General features: G+C 38.2%; 1 protein-coding gene across 1 annotated transcript in view; it reads right to left on the bottom strand.

Annotated features, from left to right (window-relative positions):
• CTNNA3 (catenin alpha 3) overlaps positions 1-26,561 on the bottom strand; it is a 467,780-nt gene that overhangs the window by 345,749 nt on the left and 95,470 nt on the right. The window contains exons 6-7 of the mRNA XM_035543318.2: positions 18,101-18,364; positions 10,328-10,531 (exon numbers count right to left, since the gene is read on the bottom strand). Of these exons, the coding sequence (XP_035399211.1) occupies positions 10,328-10,531; positions 18,101-18,364 (468 nt within the window). The remainder of the gene's footprint in view (positions 1-10,327; positions 10,532-18,100; positions 18,365-26,561) is intronic.

Here is a 26,561-nt window from a genome sequence, read left to right as displayed (position 1 = left end):
CAAAGCAGTATTATTACCTCTTGCATAAAAACAGTAAGAACAGGGATTCTGACATTTCTTAAAATATATAAATATTAAACATAACATTAAGTACTAACAGCAATGTTAAATATTAAATACTACTATTTATTGCATTTTACAATAACACTGGTAAATTATTGTGAATTTCTGCCATAGAACCAAATACAAGCAATATATCACTGAGTTGTTTTTTACAGTGCATAGCAGCTTTCTTCAGAAAAGAGATAATATGAAAGAATAGCTCAGTTATTACGCGAATGTAATATTTCATTTTAATCTTGTACAGCAAAACTCCAGTCTTTTCTTTCTTGTATTTAAGTTCCAGCTCATGAACAGATCATAGGATATAAAATTGTTAAGTGGATTCTGAAATACTAAATTTAGATAAATCTTTCTAATGTAGTTATAAATTTGATAAGGTAAAAATTTCCTGCTACTATGATCAGCTGAATCGCTGTTAAATGTACTACTTGCATGCCAAGAGCTCACAAGGAAACAAACTCTTAGTATATATACAAATACTACTAGTAGGTTCTTTTGTATTCCAACCCTTCCCCAGATCCTGAATGAAATTGAACTGGCAAAATCATGCTCAAGGGAATGTCATCTGCCACCTTCTAACCTCATCCTTTCCTTCATCATCTGGTGTGTCTCACCCCCCCGTGACCACAGAGACGCCTTACCAGAATCAGTCATGCCATGCTCGTGACATTCAAGCTGTGTCCCAGGGCAGATGTCTTCAAATGCTTCCATAGGGACCCTACAGCCTCCCTCATACAAAAAGCTAAGTTAACTGCTAATGTCACCAGAAGATGGTTGCTGGCCCACTATGGGAGGAATGGACAAGCTGGAGGAGAAGCACAGAAGTTAATGCTATGAAAAACACTTTCCAGTTCTTTCATGAGCCCTGCCTGGCATTTCTGTGTCACATGCAACACACAGACTCATGCAGAGCTGCCCTCCATCATGAAAGGGACAGTCTCAGGTCCTGCGAGGTGACAGAGATGAGACTTCTTTGCCAAGAAGTTTTTGCTGCTGTGTGACAATGTACTGCTCAGCAAAGCAGTTATTATTTAAAGAGCGGTTGCTTAAGTAAGTGGTTGCTTATTTAAAGTTCTTATTTTCTTCTATTACATTGCATTCAAACTCATTACTAGTCTATGCTTCCCCAGGAAAGAGCTAAATATATTCTGTAAGGAAGGAGCAGGAGGAATTCCTTCAACAGTTTTTTTTTTACAGTCCTTTTACAGACAGATAATTCTTCCCATACAATATTAAGGTTTTGAAAAAAATTAGAAACATTGCTATCAAATAGAAAAGATAATCCTAGATTATTGCTGACTACAGCCTCTAGTTAGGTAGCTGGCCTATCCTTCTGTTTCATCTTTGTATAAGTTTGCTTTGATTTTTGCTTCTGGTAATGAAACAATCAATAAAATTTAGAATAACCTAAGATAGCAAGGATTTTCCAATCTATAGAGCAATTAGAATGATTTACTTTATTTAATGTATTCTACTAAGCTTTGCAGCTGTCTGATTTGAGACATTTATTTGCTTCACATACTCAAACAGAAGGAAAATGTGCCAACTGGTACCATAAGCTTAGAAAATAACCACAAGAGGCACTTTTTGAGTAAAGCTGATCTTGAAATGATTTATATATATATATGTAATAATATGATGATGAGACTTTGCTTGTCTGTTTACTTTTTCAGCCTTCTGATCATTCTTATTGGTCACCATTACAATAATACAAGAGATATTCTTACTACTTCAAATCCGTCTAATTTCTTGCCCTGCCCTCATTACCAGAAGATCTTTCAATCTTCTGTTAGAAAAAAAATGTGTTAAACTTTGTATTAATCAAAGCCAGCAGGGACACGTAGGAAGTTGCACAGACTTTGGAATTTAGTTCAGGACAGACTTCACATATGTAAGTCAACACAGGCATCTGGAGATCATCCAGTCCAACCCTGCTCAAAGCACAGTCAGCTCAAGGGGGTTATTCGGGGCCATGCCCAGTCAGATATTGGATGGGAACTCCATAACCTCTGGGGGTGCCTGGCCCTCAGCTGGACTTCAGGCTGATCACAACCCTCTGAGCACAGCATGTCAGCCAGCTTTCAGTCCACCTTGCTGTCCACTTGTCTAGTCCATGCTTCATCTTTTTTTTCTAATGGAGACAGTGTCAGAAGCCTGACAAATGTCAACTTAAACAACATCCAGAATACTGTCGCACTGAACACGCATTTGAATATTGCACAAATATATTTATGATGGGACAGGTTACTTATTTAGCTATTAAACCTTTTTTAAGAAAAGAATTTATGACAATAATTTAAGGAGATTATGTAAGATAATCACATTTGAAAATTTAAGGGAAGTATTTCAGATTTTCTTCAAAGAAAATTCTTGTTTGTTAAAAAAATTGATTTGATATTAATTCATAATATGAATATTCTAATAGGAGTCCTCTAAACTATCAATGACTGATCTTTTTAATAAGAATTTTTTTAATCTTTTTTGATCTTTTTAATAAGAATTAAAGTTAATAAAGTTACATAAACAAGAACTAAATGCTTCCTAATCTGAAACCAAATACAATGTAGAAGTATATCTGGACAACAAAAACCAGCCATCCTACACAGAGAGAAAACCCAATAGAAATGCATTCTGAAACAGCAGACTCCAGCAGTGTTCCTAGAAGCAGCATACTAATAACATTTAGAAAAATGATCAGTATAACATCATCAAGAAAATGAGAAATTGGTCGAGAAAAACCTCATGTACTGCCAGCAATCTAGCATAAACTGTAAAAAAAAAAAATCTTGTAAGTTAAACAGCTAGGTGGATGTTCAGACAACGAACATTTGTAATATTCATTTGCAATGCTTTTTTATTATTTATTATCATAATCAAGATTATTGATTATGAATTATTGATTATCATAATAAAGAAATTATTTCAGCTGGGGAATAGAGAAAATGGTACGCTGAAGTACTCAAGGTTCCCTGAAAAAAAAAATTTCGTCTTCAGCAACCTAATATATTTCCAGTGCTCTCAGGTATACCGCATTCAAATTACTATTGTACTGAATCATCTTCTACAGAGCCATGACTCGCTCATCTCCCTACATTACTTCAATGCAAGCCTTAAGTTAAGATCCGATTAATCCTAGAAATAGCTTGGCTCAGAACCGTTAAATGAAAAACAGGGCTTAAGAACAGAAAATCTTTCATTATCTTTCTCTAGCTCATGTCTATAGATCCCAGTTTACTGCAAATTCTGTAAGACCACATATAAACAGATAAATTTAACTGCAGCCTATTTTTTAACTGTAAATCTATTTAGGAAATTCACTAGATTACTTTTGTTTTTTAAGCACACTAAAATCTTTTTCCTGAATATTTCATATCTAATTTTCCTTTAAAACTAACCGATTGACAAAGTAACATTAAAAAAAAATTTTCAATTACCCATATAATATGTATGGAAACCCACCACAGGAGTATTGAAAGTCAACTTAATTAAGTACTCAACCAATGTCAGCAAAAGAATTATGAAAACTGCATGTTTTCCTCTGTAAATGCCAGCATAATATGCCATATGGGCATATCAATTTTGCTGGAATTAAGCTTTTTTTTCCTGAAGACATCATATTCAATAAAGTTATTAAAAAACCCTGAATAATCTGAGTGACACTTTCCACCCACACATCACACTGTGTATATAAATTTGAAATTTATGTAGTTTACATTTTGCTATACGTGACTTCCAAACTTCTCTAGAATAACAGTTTTTGAAAAAGTTTGAATATGAACAGAAAAGTAAGAACATTTGAATCCATTCTTTTTACAGAAAGACGTGAACAAAGTTCTGTTTGGACGTGTGCCAGCATAGAAATAGAGGAAAAAAGGATTTCAGGAAGACGTCGGAGCTCTATATAATGACGTACGTGACTTAGCTTAACTCATCATGTCCTTCCAGGAGTTTCACCAACAGCAAAAAAACAACAAGAAAAAAGGGACAAACGGTGTGAAAACAGTAAAATATTGAGACTTACCAGTATATAATCTGTGGACTGGTTGCAATACTTTTGATACCTGACAAGAACTCCTTGCAACAAAATTTTAATACACATCACCATAGCAGTTCTCTATAGAAGAGCAAACAGAATTTGGCAAGTTCTGACATGAGATTTCAGTGTAATAAGTCATGAAAAATGTATTCATGAAGTAAATACTACATTCCAAGTGCATTTTCAGCATACCATCAAAATATTCATATTAGAGTGCTCACTACACCCCTACTCCAAAACATAAATGCAAATCATCTGTTTTTTCACATTATTTATTTTTTCAATAGTAATGGCTCTGTCAAGCGAAGTGATCTAGATTAAGGCTATAAACCCATCTGACAGAAAGAGGTTAGGTGAACCCATATGTGAATGGAGAATGCAAGCTTTACTAGAAAGAGCTGTATCAGATTCAAACGCGTCTGGAGCTTTTTCATGAGTTTGCTTATCTGATGCATGTGTGTGAATTTTCTGCCATGAGAGATATCATTTTGTGTCCTAATTTAGTATTTGTGGAGCACCAATCTTTTCACATGCATATTACTATCTCTAATCCATTTTTCTGCAGCTATTAGATACAGTTAAATAAGGGGAAATATTCCCAACAGATGTAATGATCTAACAAAGACCAGGGGGCAATACTCTAAATAAAAAACATGAAACATTTCCTTTTTAAACTGAACAAAATATTTTCTTCAGCTTGAAATAACTCTTTTAGGGGACTTTTTGCAATTTCCAGAACTACCAAAAATGTTCCCTATGAGCACTGAAATGAAAAATCCACTGCTCAGGACAAGAGTAATTAGCTTAAATGCAAGACACACTGCACCACTGTGACTACAAACCGAAATGTCTTGTCTTCTCTCTAGCCAGGAAAAGTGGTAAAAATCTTTAGCAAAGCATAAAGCACAAGTAACATGAAGTTTTGAGGTATCTATAAATCTTCCACTCCAAAAGAGTAAGCATGACCATGAAATACTAAACAAAATATTCTCAATCACTGGCAGTCTCCACAAAGACAGTGGGTCAGACCTTAAGCTGCCGGTGACGAGCACTCAAAACAAGAGTAAAGCAAGGCCTTTGTACTCCACAGAACTCAAATTCACGAGTCAAGATAAACAGTAAGGCCCAGAACCAAGCCATCAGTACACACCTGTTTTTCCATACATTTTCTGTTTCTAAGTTTCCAGTGTTCAGGTTTCAGGAAAAAGACAGCAATTACAATTTGACTGCACAACTTCCAACAACTACCCAGTGTGTCAGCTTTCACCCTTCCCACAGCTAGACCTTCCCCATGGCTATACACAGCTCTGTGCTGCATTTTTTTTTTTTGGAAAGCTCAGCATGCTCCAGCTCACTCCCTGTCGTCTCAGGCATCCCTGTACTATCAGGGTTCCCAGGTTGTCTGGTCCCATCCTCACAATGTTGCAGTTCATACGCTCAGATCCAAGCATGGCTCAAATCCAACTGTCTCTCATATCGAGAAGTTCTGGACACAAACCTGTGGTGAAGCATAAGGCTTCAGACAACTTTCAGGGAATCCCCAGAAATAAAGCTCCACAGCTGCATTTCCAAGGAAAATGCATCAGTAAGTTTCTCCTATTTTCTTAAATGTCTCAACAGGAGGCTGAAACCACCCCTGGGGTGAGCAGGGATGACATGGCGCTCTACTCTATGCCACACTCAGCATGTATGGTGCAACAGTGGGACAGCGAGCAGCAGCCCCTGCTTGTGGCACAAGAAGCACAGGGACCTCCAAAACTACAGACTAAATTACTGAGTTGCTGCTGGTTTGCACAATCACATGTTCCTGTGAGTTTTGTGTGAAACACTCTGTGAAATATTTTTAACAAAATCAATTATTTTGTGGTACTGACACATTTTTCAAGCCTGGATCAAGTTAGTATGTTTATTTTAAAAAAGAAAAAGAAGGAGAATATCGTTTTCAGAAATATTTTGATATAAATCTTTCAGATTCCCACTTGAAAATCTTTTTAAGATACAAACCTTGAAAACTCACAAAAAGTTTTAAAATGGCAACAACAATGCAAACAATTTTACTGACATCATGTGCCCTAGGTAATTTCAGCATAAAAACCTAGCTAAGAAACAGATGACTTTGAAACACACAACAAATATGAAAGAAATCACAACCTACAAGGAAAGGCATACAGCATACTAGCCAAGTTTGAATAAGAAAATACAGCTATGCACCCAACCAACACCCTGAAAACAACACTGAGAAACTAATAAAGCTCCAATTTCATAAAACATTCCAAAAGAGGAAACTAAGTCAAGAACACAGCTATCACACCATCAGTATACCCAACCTGTCTTCACCAAGCATTTTTCAGCCTTGTCTGAATAACCTAACCAGCGATCTTTATTCAAACCCACAGGTTATGGTGCAGAACAATTATTCAGACATAGTATCCCTACTAATGAAGGCAGAAAAAGCTGTGCTTGTCATCCTAATTGCTGCTCACTACAGCCCACTTTAACCCACACTCAATCACAACTCTTATCCCTTCTGATCACCCAAATGAGTGCATACCCCTATTGTGACTGGGACTGAAAGCAGACAGAACTCAAGAAATATGAAGTTAGTATTGTTGAACTCGAATATATTCCACAACTTTCCATTTTGAAGGATGAACAGAGATATGACAATAGCCTGTCATTAGGAGAATGCAAGTGCTTATTACTAGAATAAAATGATTGCTCCTATGAATGCATTATTATCCATATACCGCAGTATCATTCTAACATTGATAAGCTATCCAAATTCACAGTAGTAATTTCTGCTATTTGATGTCCTGAAATACAAATACATACCTGTCTCTGAGTAGAATTCAGAGAGAATAACAAAGGTACATAAATAATTCAGAAATACCCCCAAAAAGTTTGCTGCCTTTTAGAATAATTATAAATATAATTGCAATTTACTATATAACTGAATTATTTTGTCAGTAGAAAAGCTTAAGCTTCTTGAAGACAGACTGGGTCTTTATTAGCATAAAGAACATTTTGCTTTAATGTCTGTCACATCACCTCACTGTGATGCAGCCTCTGCAAAAAGTAGCCATTTATGTAAAAGGCAGCATCTGCTGAAAAGATGTTTCTCCCAGCTTGCACTAAAAGCCTCTACATTTTATCACTGACACCAAGAGGCCCTTGATTTCACTTGATGTCCTTAAGGCTTATTAGAAACTTAGATAATTGAGAAATAAAACAAACTTAGGAATAAAAAAAGCTATATTCCCTCTTGTGTTTCAAATAGTTAGGAGTATATCCTAAGTTCCTTTACACTTGTTTAGGCACTGAGGGCTAGTTTCAAAAAGTAGACTTGGATGCACAGCTTACACAGAATTTAGGCACTGAAGCCCTTGGAAATGATCCTGTTAAAGCTAAGCAAATACCAGCCAGGACACATTCACCACCAGAACAAGACCCAGGGGGCTTAGAAATGCACTGCATATTACCAGTGCCAATGCATCTCTTACAGCTTCCTGGCAAACCAGGTGCTAGACAAGAGTTTGCAAGGGTGGCACTTCCTGTGGGGGGGGGGGTCTCTGAAACAATGCAGCTCTCATTAGCAACACCAAGATAGAAAGAAGCCTTGGCAGAAGTAATCAAACTAATATACTAGCAAGAAACAACAGATACTTATCCAGAAAAAAACCCTCTGAAGCAGCTATATACAACTCATGAGAGTGATTGACAAAAACTGAAATGACAGAGGGTAGACTCTATTTTGTGAACTATATACCCATCAGGACAAAGACAGGAGCAACAGTATATCCTCTGTGGATACTCATCAAGGAAAACTTCACACTCACCTTCAAGATGTACTGCAGATCTCTCAGTGCCTCACTCAGGGTATAGGGCACAAATACACCAAGAGACAACATGCATGGACTCACACTAAGTATTATGTAAACAGTGGGATTGCTTGCGGGGCATGGCAGTATTCCCAGGGACAGGGAAAGAAACGGGTCACAACCTAGTCCTTAAATTATACTGTGTTAACAAACGGCTTGCATAACTGTTACAGCTCATTCAATTCACAGTTCTAGCTTACTGAAATTATTAATAGAAGAGCCCAGGAAGCAGTGCTACATCAGCACCTTCTCCTGGATCTGTTCTCTGTTCTTCTGTGAGTTAGAGTTGTGAAATTGACACCTGATAATCTCCTCAATGAAAAACTTAGTCAATACAGTCTCAGTAATAGCTATAAACTAATGTTGGTGATAGTTTTTTCCACTAAGATAAATATTAAATGTATAAGCAGATCAAGAGCACTAAAAGAAACTGAAAACTCTAAATTCACTTCTGCCATTTAACCCTAGTTTAACACCTCACACATATAAATCTTCTGTATTTCTTCCTTTTCACTTCCCTCCTTGTCCTTGCAAGCCTATGCAGTGTTTTGCAGCAAATTATATTATACTTTCCCTTTTTGCCATATTTAAACAGCTGCTGCCTTTCTCAAGTTTACATTTTGAATTGAGCAATGTATTCTTCACTTACCTTAGGTAACCCTAGAAATGTGATTATTTCTGAAATATGAAAGCTAATCACAATTTTCTTCCAAGAGTGAAGAATTTAAGACTTACATGTGACCACGTGACTTATACTCATGTAGTTTGACTCCTGCAAAATGCAGAATTCTACTAAAGAGTTCTTGCCAGAAACCCATGGCGATCCTTTGGACTGATATGGGTTGGTATACACTATATTTGCATCCTCCCACTCTTCCTAGCTACTTCAGGTCAATGTCTTCTCTTATTAAACTTTCAGCCATTTATCAGTAAACTTAATTCATTTTAGAACAGATACCACAACAGACATCTGCTGCAAGAAGGTATCAGAGACCAACATACAGAGCTAACCAAAGCTAAAGAAATTTCACATAAGTAGCCCAAGTGCAAAAAACTACCAGAGAGGTTCAGGAATTACATTGTATTCAACAGAAGCTGCAGGTAAATTCTAAATAAAAATTAATACAAGCATTTTTATCTGGTGTAGGGACTGAAAGAGGAACTGGAATACACAGATAATTAAATAAATGGAATTCTCCACCCACTCCCCAACCCGGTAGTACAAATCCAAAAGAAGATCAACAAGTACAATATCACAACATCTGAAAAATGAAAAAAATATCTGATATGCATAAATTATCTTAGTCCCTACACTTCATTATCCTAATGACAATAGGATAAGACAAAGAAAACAGTCTCAATAGAACAGCTTTGGACTGGGTTAACTAGTATAACTTACAGAAGAGAAAGGAGTTTTGGCTTCAAAAAAAAGAAACAAATAGCTGTATCATACAATTATCTTCTCAGTGTTGTGGATGAATCATCTTGAAGCATTCTTTAGATAAGAACAGTATGCCTATAGAAAATGTTTCCTGAGGAAAGGCATGGTATTAACACTGTACCCACATTAATAGTATCTGAGTCTCCACTGTTCTATCATGTAACTGCCAGATGTAAGAACCAAATCCGTTCTTTAAATCAAATAATTATGTTTTTAAAGCACAATCAAACTATATTCATTTTCATAAATTCACAGATGAATTGGCCTACAAGCATGCCAGACAAACCACATTTCTGGGTTTACTGAACAGTCCTAGCTTTCTGAAGTAGGAATTAAGTCATTTCTACACTTGTAACTCAGTGCCTTTACAAAAATCAAATGTAGTGGCACGAACACCCTAAAATGATACTGCCACTACTCATGTATTAGCAAATTATCATCTAAGTTGTTGCATTCTACAGGAACAGAGATTAATCTCTGGTCCTCAGATTTTAAGACTCAACTGGAAAGTGAAATTACAAAGAAACTCTTGCTAGCATACAAAGGATCATGGCTGTTCTGTCCCAGTGACGGTTTACAATAAGCATCAAGTAATATAAATATGTGTAAGTCATACCTGTAATACAGCATTTTCTATACAATGTATGACACAAATTTTTTCTCATTCTGGAGGTCCATATTTAGCTTTTGCTTAGATTTATGTAGACAAATTTCCTTTTGATCTTGTAAAGATCATGTTAAGAAATACAGATTAAACTATGAGCAATCACAAGAGACAATCATGGCCAAGTTACTTCTATTGCATATATTATTCATATATATATTCATATATATTTACATTAGAAAGGAAAATAATATATTCCATATATTATCTACATTTTTAAAAGAGGGAAAAAGCCTGGTACCTACATTGTTTATGTATTCAGAGAGCAGGTCTTGGAGAGCTTGACGGATAGCATTGCACTCAGCAATGATGCGTTCTCGATGGAAATCACGCGTGCAGGAAGAATCAGCTAGCAAAGCTGCTCCACTGATAATAGCTTCCAAACGTTTCTCTAGTGATGGCCGTATTTCCTCTTCACTCACTACAAGAGGATCCTGGATAATTAAATTCTGAAAAACATTAGGAGTACTGGTAAGAAAAGTCAGACTAATAAAGTTGCTGCTTTATTTTTCACTTGCATGAACTGCAGTGACATTTTGCTTCCTAGACTTCCAAATAGCCCTTTACCCTTGATGTATCCAAAATACTTTTTACCATGGAAGACTCCATTTTCCCTACCATGGCTACATGTACAGGTCATTTGCGGACAAAGCCCAGTTCTCTCTGCCACCCAGATCTCACGTCTGTGTTATCAAACCTTACTGGCCTGTATTCAGTCCTCAGCCGGCATCAGAGCTTTCCAGGCAGAGCTGTTTCACACCTAAGTGAAACACAGAACAGTAGAACAAGTTCCCAGGCCACACTGACATCTTCTGACCACAACTACCTTATCTCTGAGTCGTCTCTGTTTCCTGCTTCTATTACATGAGACTGAAGACTGCTTCAGTCTTGCCTACATCTGCATCTCTCACTTCTTCTACAAGGCACGTCACTCCTGGAAACAGAAACACCATTTGTTTACCTTTATAAATATGCGTGTATTTTTATCACTGCAGTATCTGACTACTTGGTTTATAGATCTTCACAATACCCCACTCTAAAATGAAAAGCTATCAGCCCCATTTTACAGGCAAGGAACTGAAGGCCAGCCAGCCTCAGAGCTGTACAGAAGATATGTCCTAATACAAGCAACCATACACCATTTTCCTAAGTTCTCATCCAGCACTGTTTCTCCTCTTCACGTTCTACCACTGATGTTGCCAAAAAGTATTTCTTCAAACTGTTTCCTGTGTCTGTCTACACTTCTTGAGGGTCATCTGACTTCCTTGTTCTCCCATATAGTGGGCCTGTCATGAATTTACCTTGAATTTTTTTTAAAAAGAAATACATCTTATACCATGCTTATAATGTCTGTGTACAACTGTCACACAATATATGTGACATTCACTACTCATTAATACTATGTATCTTATCAAAGTATCTCAGAATTGAGGCCCCAGCTTTGTTTGAAAGTCTACAGGGAGGGTTGACACCTCCAACATTTGCATTTTGAGAAATCAGGAGGACATCTAGATTTAGCATAAAAACAACTTTACCAGCTTACAGCTGAGAGATGTTACATGACCAGTTGGATTCTGACAGTTTTTATTCTAATACAGTTAAACACTGTGGCAGAAATTCACTGCTGCTACATTTAACAGGCTGAACACCAGCAAAGCACAAAATAGCAGCTTTTGTTCAACAACTGTGTTTTCAAAGGACACAGATAGAAGTGTCCTCTTGCTTTTCACCAGCTGGAATAAACAAAAGCAGCAAAGTATTTTGGCATGATAAAACTAGTTATGCTTTTGTGGCAAGCATAGCAAAAAGAAAAGGAGAGGTGATATTTTCATACAGTGCAAAAGCAATTGTATTTGAGCTTCAACGTTTAAAGAAATACAAACTATTCATTTTTAATCAAACTGAACGTTTGAAAGAATAGCATTACTCTCCAGATCACCAAAGCCCATATTCCATGTAAGTCCCCTTACCTGATATATCCATATGCGATTCTAAGCTTCCAGAAAAAAATATTAAACAAGAAAACTATACCGTATGCCCTCAAGTGGAATTTAGGTCAGGTAAATCAGAAGTTATCTGTGATTATCCAATATGTATTGAACTACTTTTAACCCAGAGAATTTTAATTATTTTTCCAATTTAGATTTAATATCTCATTTTCATATACTGCCCAACTTAGGAAGTTGTCGAAGTAGAGAAAGTGTTCTGTTAAAACATTTTAAGATAAAAGCTTAAACTTTTAAAAATGGAAATTAAGTCACCTTCCAATTTTGTTATTGATTATTTTTAGCAATCTCTTATATATTATCTATGATTTAGGGAAAGAAGGTCTTTTTGTTACAGGTCTAGTTCTCCTATCTTTCCTAAAATATACAACAATTGCTTTGAGACATCTGGGATATTCTCCAGCAAGACTAGAGAAAAATCAGACTTTAGAATCTGAGTATTTCCCAAGGAAGCATTTTAATACTGACATCAGACAGTGCAGGTTCTTTCTGCATTACTCTAGTTCAAATGGAAGCTCGTTATTTCCCAACGTGCAGGAAGGAGCAGTGTAGGTTTCTAATGTTCTACCTCCACTAGTACTCCATTGCCCTGAAGTCCTCAGTATCATTTAAAAGCACTCTTATTATTTACGTACTCTCAGTACTTCAGCCTCACACTTGCTCCCAATCAATATATATATAATAGAGGACACTAAATCTTAAGTAACCCTTGTAAGCCCTTCTGGGGCTGAAAGTTCTAGGCTCCTGTTCTGCTTCATACCAGAAACTGATTACATGAACTACAGTCCTCAAATTTCCACAGACGGTGTCCAGAAGGAAAAGGTAGTTGTGAGTTTCTGTTTCTCTTCACAGCAACTGTGTTGAATTTTGGGAATTTCGTATCACAGCAGAGCATCACAGAGGAAAAAAAAAAAAAAAAAAGGCAGCCCAGTGCTACTGCTATTGCAATTTTCTGTTGTCTATTTGTTTCAGCAAGTGACAGGATGTATCATTAAAATGGTTTATATGTTTATGTCAGGTGCTCATGTGCATCCAGCAGATGCAATCTTAGATTAAGTTAAAGCAGTAACTATGTATTTTTAAGTTCCTGTTTTTTCCTCAAACCAATTTTCACCTATCAGGATACACATAACAATCTGGAAAGGGGCTGAAGCATAAACAGGAGGAAAAGAGCTTAAATGTTTTCAAGAAAAAAAAAAAAAACTATTTGTGCAGCTATTTCTGCATCCATAAAAGCAACAAAGTAACCTTATTTGTACCACTTATTTGTTTCCTAAGTGAAAGATGTTAAATAAAACACTGATCATGGAAGCAATAATCTCGCATGCAACTTTTGGAATCAGAGCCAAAATGGGATGGGACCATAGTTTAATCACTACTTGTCTACTGACAAACCTAGACCAAAGGAAACATGCAGTCCACTATTTTCATCTGCTTTTGTGGAAGCAGGGGAGTTGGGAGTGAGTTAATAACTTCTCAGTACTTATAACATAACAAATTTGACTTGTACACTCTCCAAGAAAGTTTCTCCAATGCTGAAACTTTCTGAAGCATGGCAGCCCCTGCCATTAAAGGTAAAGCCCAAAGGAAAGAAAGATGGCTTGCTCTCCTGCTCTGAAGCATCTCCATATACCCTAACCTCTTGATGGCAGTGGAGGGAGCCAGACTGGTTCACCCAGGCACCAGCAAAGGAAATCGTTTTGCTTTTTGCAGGCAAATTCCTAATTTGACAATGCCTGGAGCCAGACCTGATAGAAGAAATAATCCAGCTCAGTATTATCATCAGAAGCCTCCCTGTGCAAATAAAATGTTAAGACTCCTTTGTCCTTTTCTATAACAGGTATTTCCACAGAAGGCAGGGAACGTACCTGAAGACACTCTTCTGGAAGTGTGAAGGCAGTAAAATCCCACTTCATCACAAATATAGCTTAGAGACACATTAAGAATATTAATATTGGGCATTTTTTCTCATGTATTCTGTTTGCTGAGCTTGCTTACAACAGTGATATTGTGGCTGAATACAAAGCAAAACTGCACCTTATTTACATGTAACCAAGCAAATTTACTTCATGTCTCAAACAAAATATGCATTGTAGAAAATTAGGACAATGCAGTACAGGAAACTGGAAGTAGTAAGAAGTGCTGTTATGGACTCTGAAATGGAGGGGCTTCTGTGATTCTGGAAAATTAAATTCTTTCAGCTGCCACCTCTGTCAGTAGGAATGTGTAATTTTAAAAGCAGAATCCAAACAGTTCTTAGCAGTGGGAACTCTGTTTCCCTGCGTAACAGATTTTTAATCCCCTGAGTTACCTAGGTCTTCATTGCTTTGGCTATATCCAAAGACACAGTAGAATTATAAATGAAAAAGATTGCACTTTAACAACTAGCATAGTAATACAGGTTTAGAAAACTGTATGAAGCTAGTCATTAGTGTTTAAATACTTAAAATACTTACTTTTTTATTATTAACTTATAGCAAATTGATAACTTCAAGCTATTTTTATACAGGAAAGACTCATCCACAGTGATCTAGGAATGATAAGGGAAGACATCCTACAGATAGCCAGCTTCCAGAGGTCAGGACATTCATTTCTGACGTGGAAGACAGGTTTATTTGTGTTAGAGATTTGAAACTGCCTCTCACATTCACATTACCATCCTGTATGCCAAACTGCTCAGTGGTACCTCACCTCTGCTGGAGTTCTGCCCCTTTATCACTACTCACTGGATCAGCAGCTTCACTGTTGGGCTCCTGTATCTCAAGTAAGCACCTTGAACACTAGACTACAGCGTCCCTCATAAAATAAAATGCACCTGCCAAGTAGAATGTTTAAGTGTTACTACAGAAACAAACAGCTTCATGATGGAAACTAAGACATGCCTGAAGGCTACAGCCAATTATCCATTTCAGTTAGGAAAACAACTGCCTTTAAAATCTCAGATAAAATTGAAGGAGAAACATCTTCTCCTAGGAGACAGTTTGCAGAAAGTGCATGAAAAGATGTACAAGAAGCACTGGCATGTATGAGAAAAAAAAAAAAAAAAAAACACCACTACAGTTCAGCTCAAAAAAAATAATAGGCAAAAGTAACAAGAAAAAAATGGTTTAAGATTCTGCCTGCAGATTTGATTCTTCAAGCAATTTCATCAAATATTTCTGATAAGCATACCTAAGCAGAAAAGATCATTTGATTTCCAAACAATCAGAGGACACTAGATATGCAACAAATAGTTTTGCTTTTTTGCTTTCACAGGATTAACAGTGTTTAGCTACCTGAGCTTTTAAACACAAGCATTCAAACAGAATTATCACATCCCTATCTTCTTCCTCTCATTGGTTTTCTGATTCATGAAAGAGGGATCATGGGTATCCAGAAACCTGGTTCCATTTCCCGACATTCTGGACCAATTTACAGTACTTTGATATCTCATATATAATTGCTGTGCTAGATAGCCATAATCACTAAAGGACAACATCAGATGAATACGCTAAGTCAGGCATGCATAGCCTGGATCGTTTTGTTAGAGATCTCTTTACATCAGAAGATGCAATACCAATGAAAAGAATTAGATAACCTACACCCATGTTCTTTTAACACAGATCTTCAGGCCTGAAAACAGGCCTGTTCAGCCTGGAGAAGAGGAGGCTGAGGGGGGACCTCATCGCGGTCTACAACTTCCTCACAAAGGGGAGTGGAGAGGCAGGTGACCTATTCACTGTAAACGCCAGTGATAGGACCCGCAGGAATGGTGTTAAGCTGAGGCAGGGGAAGTTTAGGCTGGACATCAGGAAGAGGTTCTTCACCGAGAGGGTGGTCACACACTGGAACAGGCTCCCCAGGGACGTAGTCACTGCACCAACCCTGTCTGAATTTAAAAAGCGATTGGACTGTGCACTTAGTCACATGGTCTAAACTTTGGGCAGACCTGTGTGGTGCCAGGAGTTGGACTAGATGATCCTTATGGGTCCCTTCCAACTCGGGATATTCTATGATTCTATGATTCTTATGAAATTTAATTTGTGACACTGCCATTTTGTGTTTACTTGTGAATAACGTGGTATTTGTATGGAACCTGTACGACAAATTCTTGAGAATCAACTGATTTAAGAAGTTAACTACTCTAAGGTTTACTAGTGATTTCCTCATCTTACAATCAGTAATTACTTTCACACTGCCAGCACTGGCAAAGGAAGAATGACACTGCAAACCATCCAGATACTAGATGTTGGGTAAGCTCCGTGATACATTTCTACACTATAAACATTTAATGAGATTTGTTCCCAACAGACTATTTACTACATCAATTTATTTCATGGCACTGTATTTGCAGCAACAAGATAGAGCAAAGGTTATTTCAGGTCTTTAGCCAATAGAACTTTCTGTAAAGAAAGAAAACCACAACCATCTAATTCATAAGATCATTTTTTAAAAGTTTAAATGCTCTATAAATTGTGCTTATCTAACAAATACAGCTTCAATTCCCATTTGTGGTATCTAGGTAAAAATAAATTTAAAAGGCCATAAAGAAATGGCTTTTTACAAGTGAGGCTTCTATGTTGCTACATTTCCAAATAAAACCAAATTCAATCCAAAAGAAAATTTTCCATTTAGTGATTATCAAAATTCTTATATTTTAAAACTAATAAATACGATAACCAAAAAAAACTCATTAAATGGTACTGCTAGCATACAGTCAAGATGAATTCATCTGCTGTGAGAAGATACAAGCACTTACTCATTCTGTTTGTTTGTTTTGTTAAGTAAAACAGATAAACAATAACTCTAATTTAAATTACATTTTCATTCAGGGTGTCATTGTAACAAATCACTTGTGACACTTAAATGTTGCTTTTTCTTTCACTAAGTAAGAAAATAGCTTATGAACTGTAGCTTTAAAATCCAGTGTAAGCAAAAAGCATGCATAACATGTAACATGCAATCATAGCCTGTTCCTCTGAGGACAAAAAAAAAAAAAAAAAAGTCAGATTCAACTTAGCGTGTGACTGAGAGGTCCGTTTTGATCAATGCACTGCCAGTACAAGATTTGTGTTAAATATATGGACTTCAATCTATTCCTCTCACCTTTCATTGAAAGTTTTAAACAAAATCTATCATCATCAGTCATAACTTCAATTTTCTTGAAAATGTATCAACAATATTGGAGTCGTGAGGTTGGCATCTGATAAATCTGAGTTTTTACAACCAAAAAGGCCCATATTTGCAAATGTGTTTAGAAACTTTTATTCCTTTTGTTGATCTGGATCTACATCAATTATACCAGATGAGGAGCATGGTCTGTCACCTCATCTACAGGAGGTCTACCAATTTTGACAACGTAATGGAAAATTACACTGGTAAGAGTCAGAGCAGCCATATGAAACAGGGAATGCTCCATACAGAAGCCTACGAGTAGGTCACGAGCAGAGGAAGAGCTGACGTTCTCCAAATATTTGCTTCAGTATGGAAGTAGAAACGCCGATTTGTGAAAGCATATTGCTTATATCACTTAATCATAAACAAAAACATAATTAGGTTTCTAAATCTTTCAATTACATAAATTAAATAATAATCCCAATGACAAGGTTCAGAGTAAGTAACTTCAACATGCATTGTACTAGTTCAAATGCAGTCAATGCAGCCGTGATTACCATTGATGACTGTCATTTGTAAACTGAACTCCTGGGTTCTGCCCTCTTATTCAAGGATGTTTCTGCCTCCACCATTACTCACGTGCATGGAAGTAATTCTTAACTGCTGTTTGAAGGAAGCAAAATGGTGAACATGCATGAAGAATTAATTTCAAGCTCTTTTGAAGAAGTGATTATTCCCAATAAAATAGTGATACTATTCAGACTAAGACTATGCAGAGCATTGGTTTCTAATACCTTTTAGTATGCCATTTCTAAGAGCAATAGTTGTTAGTGAATACACTAGTGAATACAGTTGTTAGTAAAGCAAACCATTTTTTCCAAAAATGTTGCAGTGTGCTAAATTTATGGGTTCACCTACCTCAAGCTCATCAAGCGCACTTCCTAGAGTGGCTTTGTGAGATGAAGGTTGTCCCGTTTTATTTCCAACTCCTTGGGAAGCATTAGAAATTACATTGAGAGCATTCTGTATTTCACTGCAAATTGAATCCTTGCTGGCTGTAAGGGATGCAACATCTGAATGTTCCAAACAAGCTGAACATATTGAATGTAGAAGAGAAGAATTTTCTTTCAGTGATGCACGTGCTGCAGCAATTTCATCTCGCTGATTGCTAGATTTCAAATCCTGTCAGCAAAAGAACATGCCATTTATTTCCAAAAGCATTTCAAAACTTCAAAATTGACAAGTAATGTATAAACAATGTTTTATCTATCTGTAATCTGTTTAAGGACACACCGAATTAAATTTATCAAAGATTGGGAAAATGGACTATGTCTACAACAGTACTTACAATCGAATCATCTTTATCTCACAAGGGATGAACAAAGCTTATGTTAAACAACACCAAATTTTTACTTATTGTATTTTATAACCAGTACCATGAAAGGTTGACATTTTGCTGCTTCTTAGGCATAATCTTCCTTTGAGAAAACAGGTTTGGCATTTAGCTGCTGCTTCTCCCAGACACGTCTGTCTTAATAAGCAATAGAAAAGGAGAGGTGTAGATAGGGTTAAGAATAGAGTTTTTGACTGTCGCATCTAAATATATTTCTTGTATTTGCTTCCCCACCCTGCCAGCGTATGTCTCAAGCACTCTGTACAAAGGAACAGCAGGCAGAGATGAGAATTCTGAACTCCAGGGAAATGGGAAGCACAGACAGTAGGGAAATCAAAAAAGTGTCTGTGAAAAGCCACCTCTAAAGTGCCACTGCCTATTTCTCCTCTCTCACTGCTATGTGCACACTGTGAGCATTCAGGGATCCTGCCACTTCCATCTTGTTCCTTCCTCTTCCACCCAGATCTTGAAACCCTGCAGCCTTCTGCCATCCAAGACAATAAAGAACAAAGTGAACCTTGAAATTGGAAGTGAGATTCAACTGTTTCTAGGAATCAAGCTGAGGAGCTGTTATTTGGACAGCTGAAAGTTACAGACTTCAGGGCAAAAAGACAGTCAACATTAGGATTGTAAGCAGCCGCCTGTCTCTTCCTGCTTTACTCTAGACAATTTCCTCATTTTCTTTCTGCATCTTGTCCCTTTGAACAATACTAGTAGATATTTGCAAAATGGCTTGTGTGAAGGAGAGAATTAAATTCAAGGGAAAAAATAAAAAATGGAAAACAGCGCATCAGAACAAGAAAAGCCTGTGGCATCAGCTTCAAATGATGAGAAGAGGCACAATGAGGAATGAACAACAAAATGTGCATGAACCTGCTCACAGTCTGCTCTGAAGCAAGCTGAAGTCTTCCTAATTGTTTTCCTTTGCATTGCATGAAGCTCTACATGCATTATTTACAGAAGCATCATAATACCCACGTCTCGCTATGTAAAGTTTCTACATTTATGGATGAAGAGCATCCAATATTAAAGGAACCAGTCCTATTATTTTTTTAATTCTTTTTTACTGTAAGAAATGCATTGGACATAGGATGGGATCTAACTTCCTCAGGCTTAGTTGAAAATCTCAGGGATACAGCAAATAAAATAAAAACAATGGAGCCCTGAAGAGAAGCAGACAATTGTTCCACCAGCTGATCACCTGAATTAGAAAACTGAGCTATTGTCTTGGGAGGACTAATATTTAATATGTTAAAAAAAAAAATCAATAAACCAATACAGAAATGAATCACCACTGTGTAGTAATGACTTCTTTGCCCAGGATGCTCAAACCCAAATATTCAACTGCACCTCCAGCTCTGGTAAAGCATCTGCAACTTCTCCAGTGCACTCTCAGCAAAAACCAGTGGTTATCATGCAACACAGACTCTTACTCTTAATTGGCGAATCTACCTTTCCTGCAATTAAATGACAAGAAGACAGAATGCTCCCTTCTCTGCTGTACTGCAAGGAAGCTACAGACCCAGAGATACAGTGGTAAGTCAATACAACACTTCAATCTAGCTGGCTTCTTTTCTTAAACAATTCTTACTGTGCTGCAGCATCATACACAAATGATCAAACTTGAAAATCCTTCCAAAGGACTTTTCCCATCCAAAAAAGTACTGTTTAACCAGGAATGAGTGGTTCCTACAGAATCCAAAACTGCCAAGCCCGTAGCAGAAAGCCAGTAACAGCAGGACACCAACACAACATCCATTTTCAATAATAAACAAAGCACCACAAGTCTTCATGACAAACCCAAAGAGCGGGAAAAAAAAGTAGCTATAACACAAAATAAGTTGTCATGCTCCCCTCTGGCACCCAAAACTTCACACAAGTTTTGCAGGTATTCTTAGGGGTTTTATGAGTCTTGTTATCACATTCAATTCTATACAAACAGTAAGAAATGCTGTAAACACCGTGATATGCATTCTCAGTAGATTAAAATTATTTTACTCTGTTTCAATTTCTGTCTCTTAGACTCATAGACAGGGAAGAATGCAGGAAAGAAGGAAAGAAAGATTTCAGGGAATTCTAGCTGGGAGGGGATCAGCACTTACAGAAGTCTTTCTGGGAGCTCTGGGAACAGGAAGGGTGCCAGGCAATGGAAGATGCATTTTGGGCAAACTGTTCATAGGATTTCTCTCTGTTTCTCTCCCTTCACCTTCCAGGGACTTCATCAAGGAGAGGGGACCTTATCCTGGCAGACCCTGCCTCCACGCAGCCATCTAACTTCTACTTCAGCTCCAAAGGAAACTGGGCACCCCCCCAGCACCCTTTACAGATGCCTCTGAGTACTTCCCCTTGCCGCTACTATTCCTTGGAAGGGGAAGAAAAGAAATGTATGATTTTACTGTCAGATTTATGAAAAATGTAGCAAATAGACCCTAGCTCCCCACACCTGCCTCAATTAATGGATTTTAGCCTCTGCCTCTTGACTTCTCCCTTGACTACTCCTTTGCCAGATTCCATGCTCAACATTGTTACACTGGTGGCAGGGATGCGTTCAACTGCTAGAGATTACATTAAGAAAAAACTTCAGAAAATGCAAATAACTTGGTTGTAGCTCAGGAGATGGAGTAACTGTGATCACTGGGACACAGGAAATAAATTGAGGGAAGTAAAAGACAAGCGAATCAAGCAAAATAGTTACATTAAATAAATAAAAAATAAAAAAGCCAATACTGACTCCTGTCTTAAAACACTTCCTCATCTTTCCATTTTGCGTGAAGAAATAGGGAAAAAAGTAAGACATTTAAGATACAAATATAAATTAAAAGGGTGATATTATGACAATATAAAGAGACTACAGCATATGTTTTCTGACCATCAGAATGTGCATGTAGTGATAAAAAGCACCCAGGCAAGTAGTAAAAGCCGCACCAAACAGCTTAGCATATATTACTACCTACTTGTAACACAGCTCACTCAAGGAACAGTGCAGAAATGTGAAGAACTCAGACAAAACAAATATGTACATTTTATTGCTTACAAAATTACTGAACAAAAATATGTGCATTAGACTATAATTGTCTGTGTGCCCTTCAAAGATAGGTTTAGGGGTCAACTAGACACCAAACTCATTATCAACCCCAAATTCTCACATGAACTCACAAACAACTAGTTCAAGAAATGCACTGTAAAGATGCAAGTGGCAGTGAGGTACAGTTACGGGTTTTACAGGCTCATACAAAAAATAAGAGTTGACATGCAAGAAAGCTTTCCTCTCAGATTTGAGCACTGCCCACAAAATGAGTGCCACAGAGTTAAGAATTTGATAGAGTTCTGTCATGAGAATGATGTCTTGTTGTGCAGTCAGGTGAGACTGTGTGGGCCTTGCCTAAAAGACACCAACATCACCACAGCAAGAGTGGGAAGCTCCTGTGTTTTCTGAGAATAAAGCCCAGGTTCTTTCCCAATTAGGTTAATAAAAAATACAGAGAGAACAGAGCATAGGACAAAGTGATTGCAAAGATGAATCTAGACTATAACCATAGATATATGCATGCATATATGTACATATACATACATAAAGGGTCCCAATGATGGGCTTCCCTCTGTGAAGGGAGCATCATAGAAGATGTGGAAGAACCACCACTGAGTCTAGAAAGCCAGTGCAATATTAGCTTTCATGGTAACATGGAGTAATGCAGGCTGAAAGGGACCTCAGGAGGGCTCTGGTCTTACGTCAGTCTTCTCAATGAGCTTCTTGTAGGTACCAGGGGCTGCTGTCAGGTTCCCCCCAGATTTTCTCCAGACTGAACAAGCCTGTACCGCTCACCCTCTCCTCGCAAGACAAGTCAGACACAGACACAGACACAGATTTCTAGGTTGGAAGAGACCTCAAGATCATCGAGTCCAACCTCCGACCTAACACTAAGTACTCCACTAAACCATATCACTAAGCTGTACATCTAAACGTCTTTTAAAGACCTCCAGGGATGGCGACTCCACCACCTCCCTGGGCAGCCCGTTCCAATGCTTAATAACCCTTTCGGTAAAGAAGTACTTCCTAACATCCAACCTAAAACTCCCCTGTCGCAACTTTCGCCCATTCCCCCTCGTCCTGTCACCAGGCACGTGGGAAAACAGACCAACCCCCACCTCACTACAGCTTCCTTTAAGGTAACTGTAGAGAGCGATAAGGTCGCCCCTGAGCCTCCTCTTTTCCAGGCTGAACAAGCCCAGCTCCCTCAGCCGCTCCTCGTAAGACTTGTTCTCCAGACCCCTCACCAGCTTGGTCGCCCTTCTCTGGACTCGCTCGAGCACGTCCATGTCCTTCCTGTAGCGAGGGGCCCAAAACTGAACACAGTACTCGAGGTGTGGCCTCACCAGAGCCGAGTACAGGGGGACAATCACCTCCCTAGACCTAGACCTGCTGGCCACACTGCTTCTTATACAGGCCAGGATGCTGTTGGCCTTCTTGGCCACCTGAGCACACTGCTGGCTCATATTCAGCCGACTATCAACCAATACTCCCAGGTCCTTCTCGGCCAGGCAGCTTTCCAGCCACTCATCTCCCAGCCTGTAGCTCTGCTTGGGGTTGTTGCGCCCCAGGTGCAGGACCCGGCACTTGGCCTTGTTGAACTTCATACAGTTGACCTCAGCCCATCGCTCCAGCCTATCCAGATCCTCCTGCAGAGCCTTCCTGCCCTCGAGCAGATCGACACACGCACTTAGCTTGGTGTCATCTGCAAACTTACTGAGGGTGCACTGGACGCCCTCATCCAGATCATCGATAAAGATATTAAAGAGGACCGGCCCCAGTACCGAGCCCTGGGGGACACCACTTGTGACCAGCCTCCAACCAGATTTGACTCCATTCACCACAACTCTCTGGGCCCGGCTATCCAGCCAGTTTCTAACCCAGCGAAGCGTACGCCAGTCCAAGCCCCGAGCAGCCAGTTTCTTGAGGAGAATGTTGTGGGGAACGGTGTCAAAAGCCTTACTGAGGTCAAGGTAAACCACATCCACAGCCCTTCCCTCATCCACCAAGCGCGTCACTTTGTCATAGAAGGAGATCAGGTTCGTCAAGCAGGACCTGCCTTTCATAAACCCATGCTGACTGGGCCTGATCGCCTGCTCGCCCTGCAAGTGCCGTGTGATGACCCTCAAGATAATCTGCTCCATGAGCTTTCCTGGCACTGAGGTCAAACTGACAGGCCTATAGTTACCCGGGTCTGCCCTCCGGTCAGACCATTCCCAGCCTTTACAACTCATCAAAAAGCCAAGCAGACACACCTAAGTTTCTTTCAGAGTCTCTAAGCCTGCATTTATACAATGCAGTGTTTGTAAAGCACATGGTCAGTTTTAGATTTGGTAACCAAACACTTGGTAAAAACTTGCTGTACCTTAACATGATCCAACTTTCAAGAAAGCTGCAGATCAACAAGGCCTTCTACATGAGCACAGCAATCGTACAAACAGGGTTATGCCACTGCCAAATTGCATACTAAGATGCATAAAAATAAGCTTTTTTTTTCCCTTCAGTTTTTGTCTAAAACATTCAATGTGTTATTGTTTTTAAAACACTGTGTTTTATTTCACACAGCACTGTATAAAGTTGCAGCATCATGGTATTGGTAAACTTGCCTATGAAGAGCCTCACTTCTGATGTGTAACACATCCACAGCAAGTCAAACACCCCAGAGGAGGCATGCCCATAAATTCAGAACAGCAATGAATCACAGGAAGATGTTTAAACACAGCTCTGTGCGTTCTCATTGACTGAATTACTCTTGTTATTTAAGCTGACTGAAAGTCTTGGTTTTAAGGACTAAACCATAAGTAGCACACTTTGCCTCTACAAAGATTCTGTGCTGCCTTTATAAAACCATGATTTACTGGACTCAGGTTCCACCTGAAGTGAAGTCTTGCAATTTTCTCTGTACCTACAGCTATTTATTGTTAATAATACTCAAGCTAATATGTAATACCACGGAAAAGCACAGCTATCATGCACGAAGAATCAAAAGCAGATCACATCTGGTTAAATCCCAGGTTGTTGTTGCTTTTTTGTTTGTTGTTGTTTAGTTTTTTTTCTGGAATTTGCTGTTCAGTTAGGGTAATGTTGTTTCTTTTGATGACTTCCTTGCATCGGATTGCAACTGCTGCACAACACTCATGTGTTTCATCAAGTTCTTGTCTCCTTACAGATGACAGAGCAACACCTTGCTGTCACTTCTCTATCCATTATTTCAGAATTTGGTCCCCACACTTCTAATACCCTGCTCTAGTAACTATCCATCTCCCAGATGAAGTAGCTCAGTTTGAAAGGTAGCAAAGCAATTTTTCTCTCTAAGAATTAATGGAACAGAATTTTTAAGTCCAGCAATCCTTTTTCTGCACACATATACCATTTAATGTATTAGCTCATAAAGGTTTTCTCCTCGTACAGTTATGGGCACATTTGTCATAAATGAGCATGTCTAGAACTAGGGCAGGAAACATTTGTCAGGGAGAGGGGCCCAGGTTAAACACCAGATCTGAAGTTAGGAACCTCCAGAAGGTCTTATCCCACCTTCAGGAGGAGGAGATGGGTAAAGAAGGCATGAAGGAGAGGGAGAGAAGAAATACAGAAGAAATATAGATGACTTAAAGAGCAGTCATTTCTTTGACCTCCAGAAGGCCCATCCATTCCACCAAATCCATGACAAACTTAGCTTATTGTTTCTATGAGGTTAGTGTCCACCTCATGAGAATCCACATATTGCCTTAAAACTGAGAGGGGAAGGAAATTAAGACTTAAAGATCACTTACACACACATCAGTGAAACTAAACACCATGTCTAAGCATATTCCATCTATCACATGAGTTCAGGGCCTGTCTCCAACAAATCAGCTCAAGTTCCCCTAGGTGTAAGTTTCTCCTGGTCCTGAACAGAGCACACTGAAGTTTTCCTAGATTTAATGTCTCAGCATGAGAGATGTGAAACAATCATAGATAAGCAGATACACAACTCATATCAGGCAGCCTGTTTCAACTGCAATTTTCTCAAATTACATACTCAACAAATATTTATGGTGCTTGCCACTATTCACCTGTCAAACTCCAGTTGCAGTTTAACATTTTTTTTAAAAATATTTCTTATAAATACTTGCTAACAACTTAAAATAAGCTATTTCCTTTTTTTATGACCAAAAAGTCCAGAACTAAAGCAAGCTGAATCAAATAACTCAATGATGTATCCTCACACACTATTTTAGGATGCACACAATTCAAACACTGCAGAGAACGTTAAGTTGCTGTAATGTGAACATACGTCCAACTGACATGCATAAAGAGTGGCACTCCAGCAATTGGAACTGAAGTGCTAATCCATCAAAACAAGCTTATTAGCATTACCAATTTCAGAAATGTTTTAACAGTACATTTATTTTTAGCTGTTCAGTTTAAACTGCAAAATTAGCTGGTTTCAAGTATTTATCATGTACAGCACTGCTTCCGTTTTTTCTTGCATATCAGTTTAATTTTTTTTAATGTTGTTTTCTGCACACCTTGCAAACACTTACAGGACAGCAACTCAGAGCAGGAAAGAAAAAGCTTATGCCCTTGAGCTCTGTACCGAATGTTAATGCGTTTGTGTATGATAGATTTAATGCATAAATGAGAACAAATGACTTCCAGCAGCTGCACTCTGCACCTATAAATCGCTGTGACTATTGCAAAAATCCATACAGAGGAAGAACAGCTGTATAATTTACAGCATCAGTATTTGTCAAGAAAAGCAGCAAATATAAAACTTGATTTCTTTGTTTTAGCATTCCTATAAAAATTAGAAGTTATCCTTTACAGATTCCTTTTAGATTAGAACTTCTATTCATCTTCCCTGATGGCACTTCAGTGCAGAAGGTTATTTAATTCTTAATAACGTTGAAGGAAATTCAAAGAGCACAAAACCCAGCATAGTTTTACAAAATAAATGCTAGAAATGTGTAAAAGAG

The sequence above is a fragment of the Cygnus atratus genome, chromosome 7 (assembly GCF_013377495.2).
Source record: "Cygnus atratus isolate AKBS03 ecotype Queensland, Australia chromosome 7, CAtr_DNAZoo_HiC_assembly, whole genome shotgun sequence".
In the NCBI taxonomy this organism is placed as follows: domain Eukaryota; kingdom Metazoa; phylum Chordata; class Aves; order Anseriformes; family Anatidae; genus Cygnus; species Cygnus atratus.
This window is presented reverse-complemented; position numbering and strand designations above follow the sequence as displayed.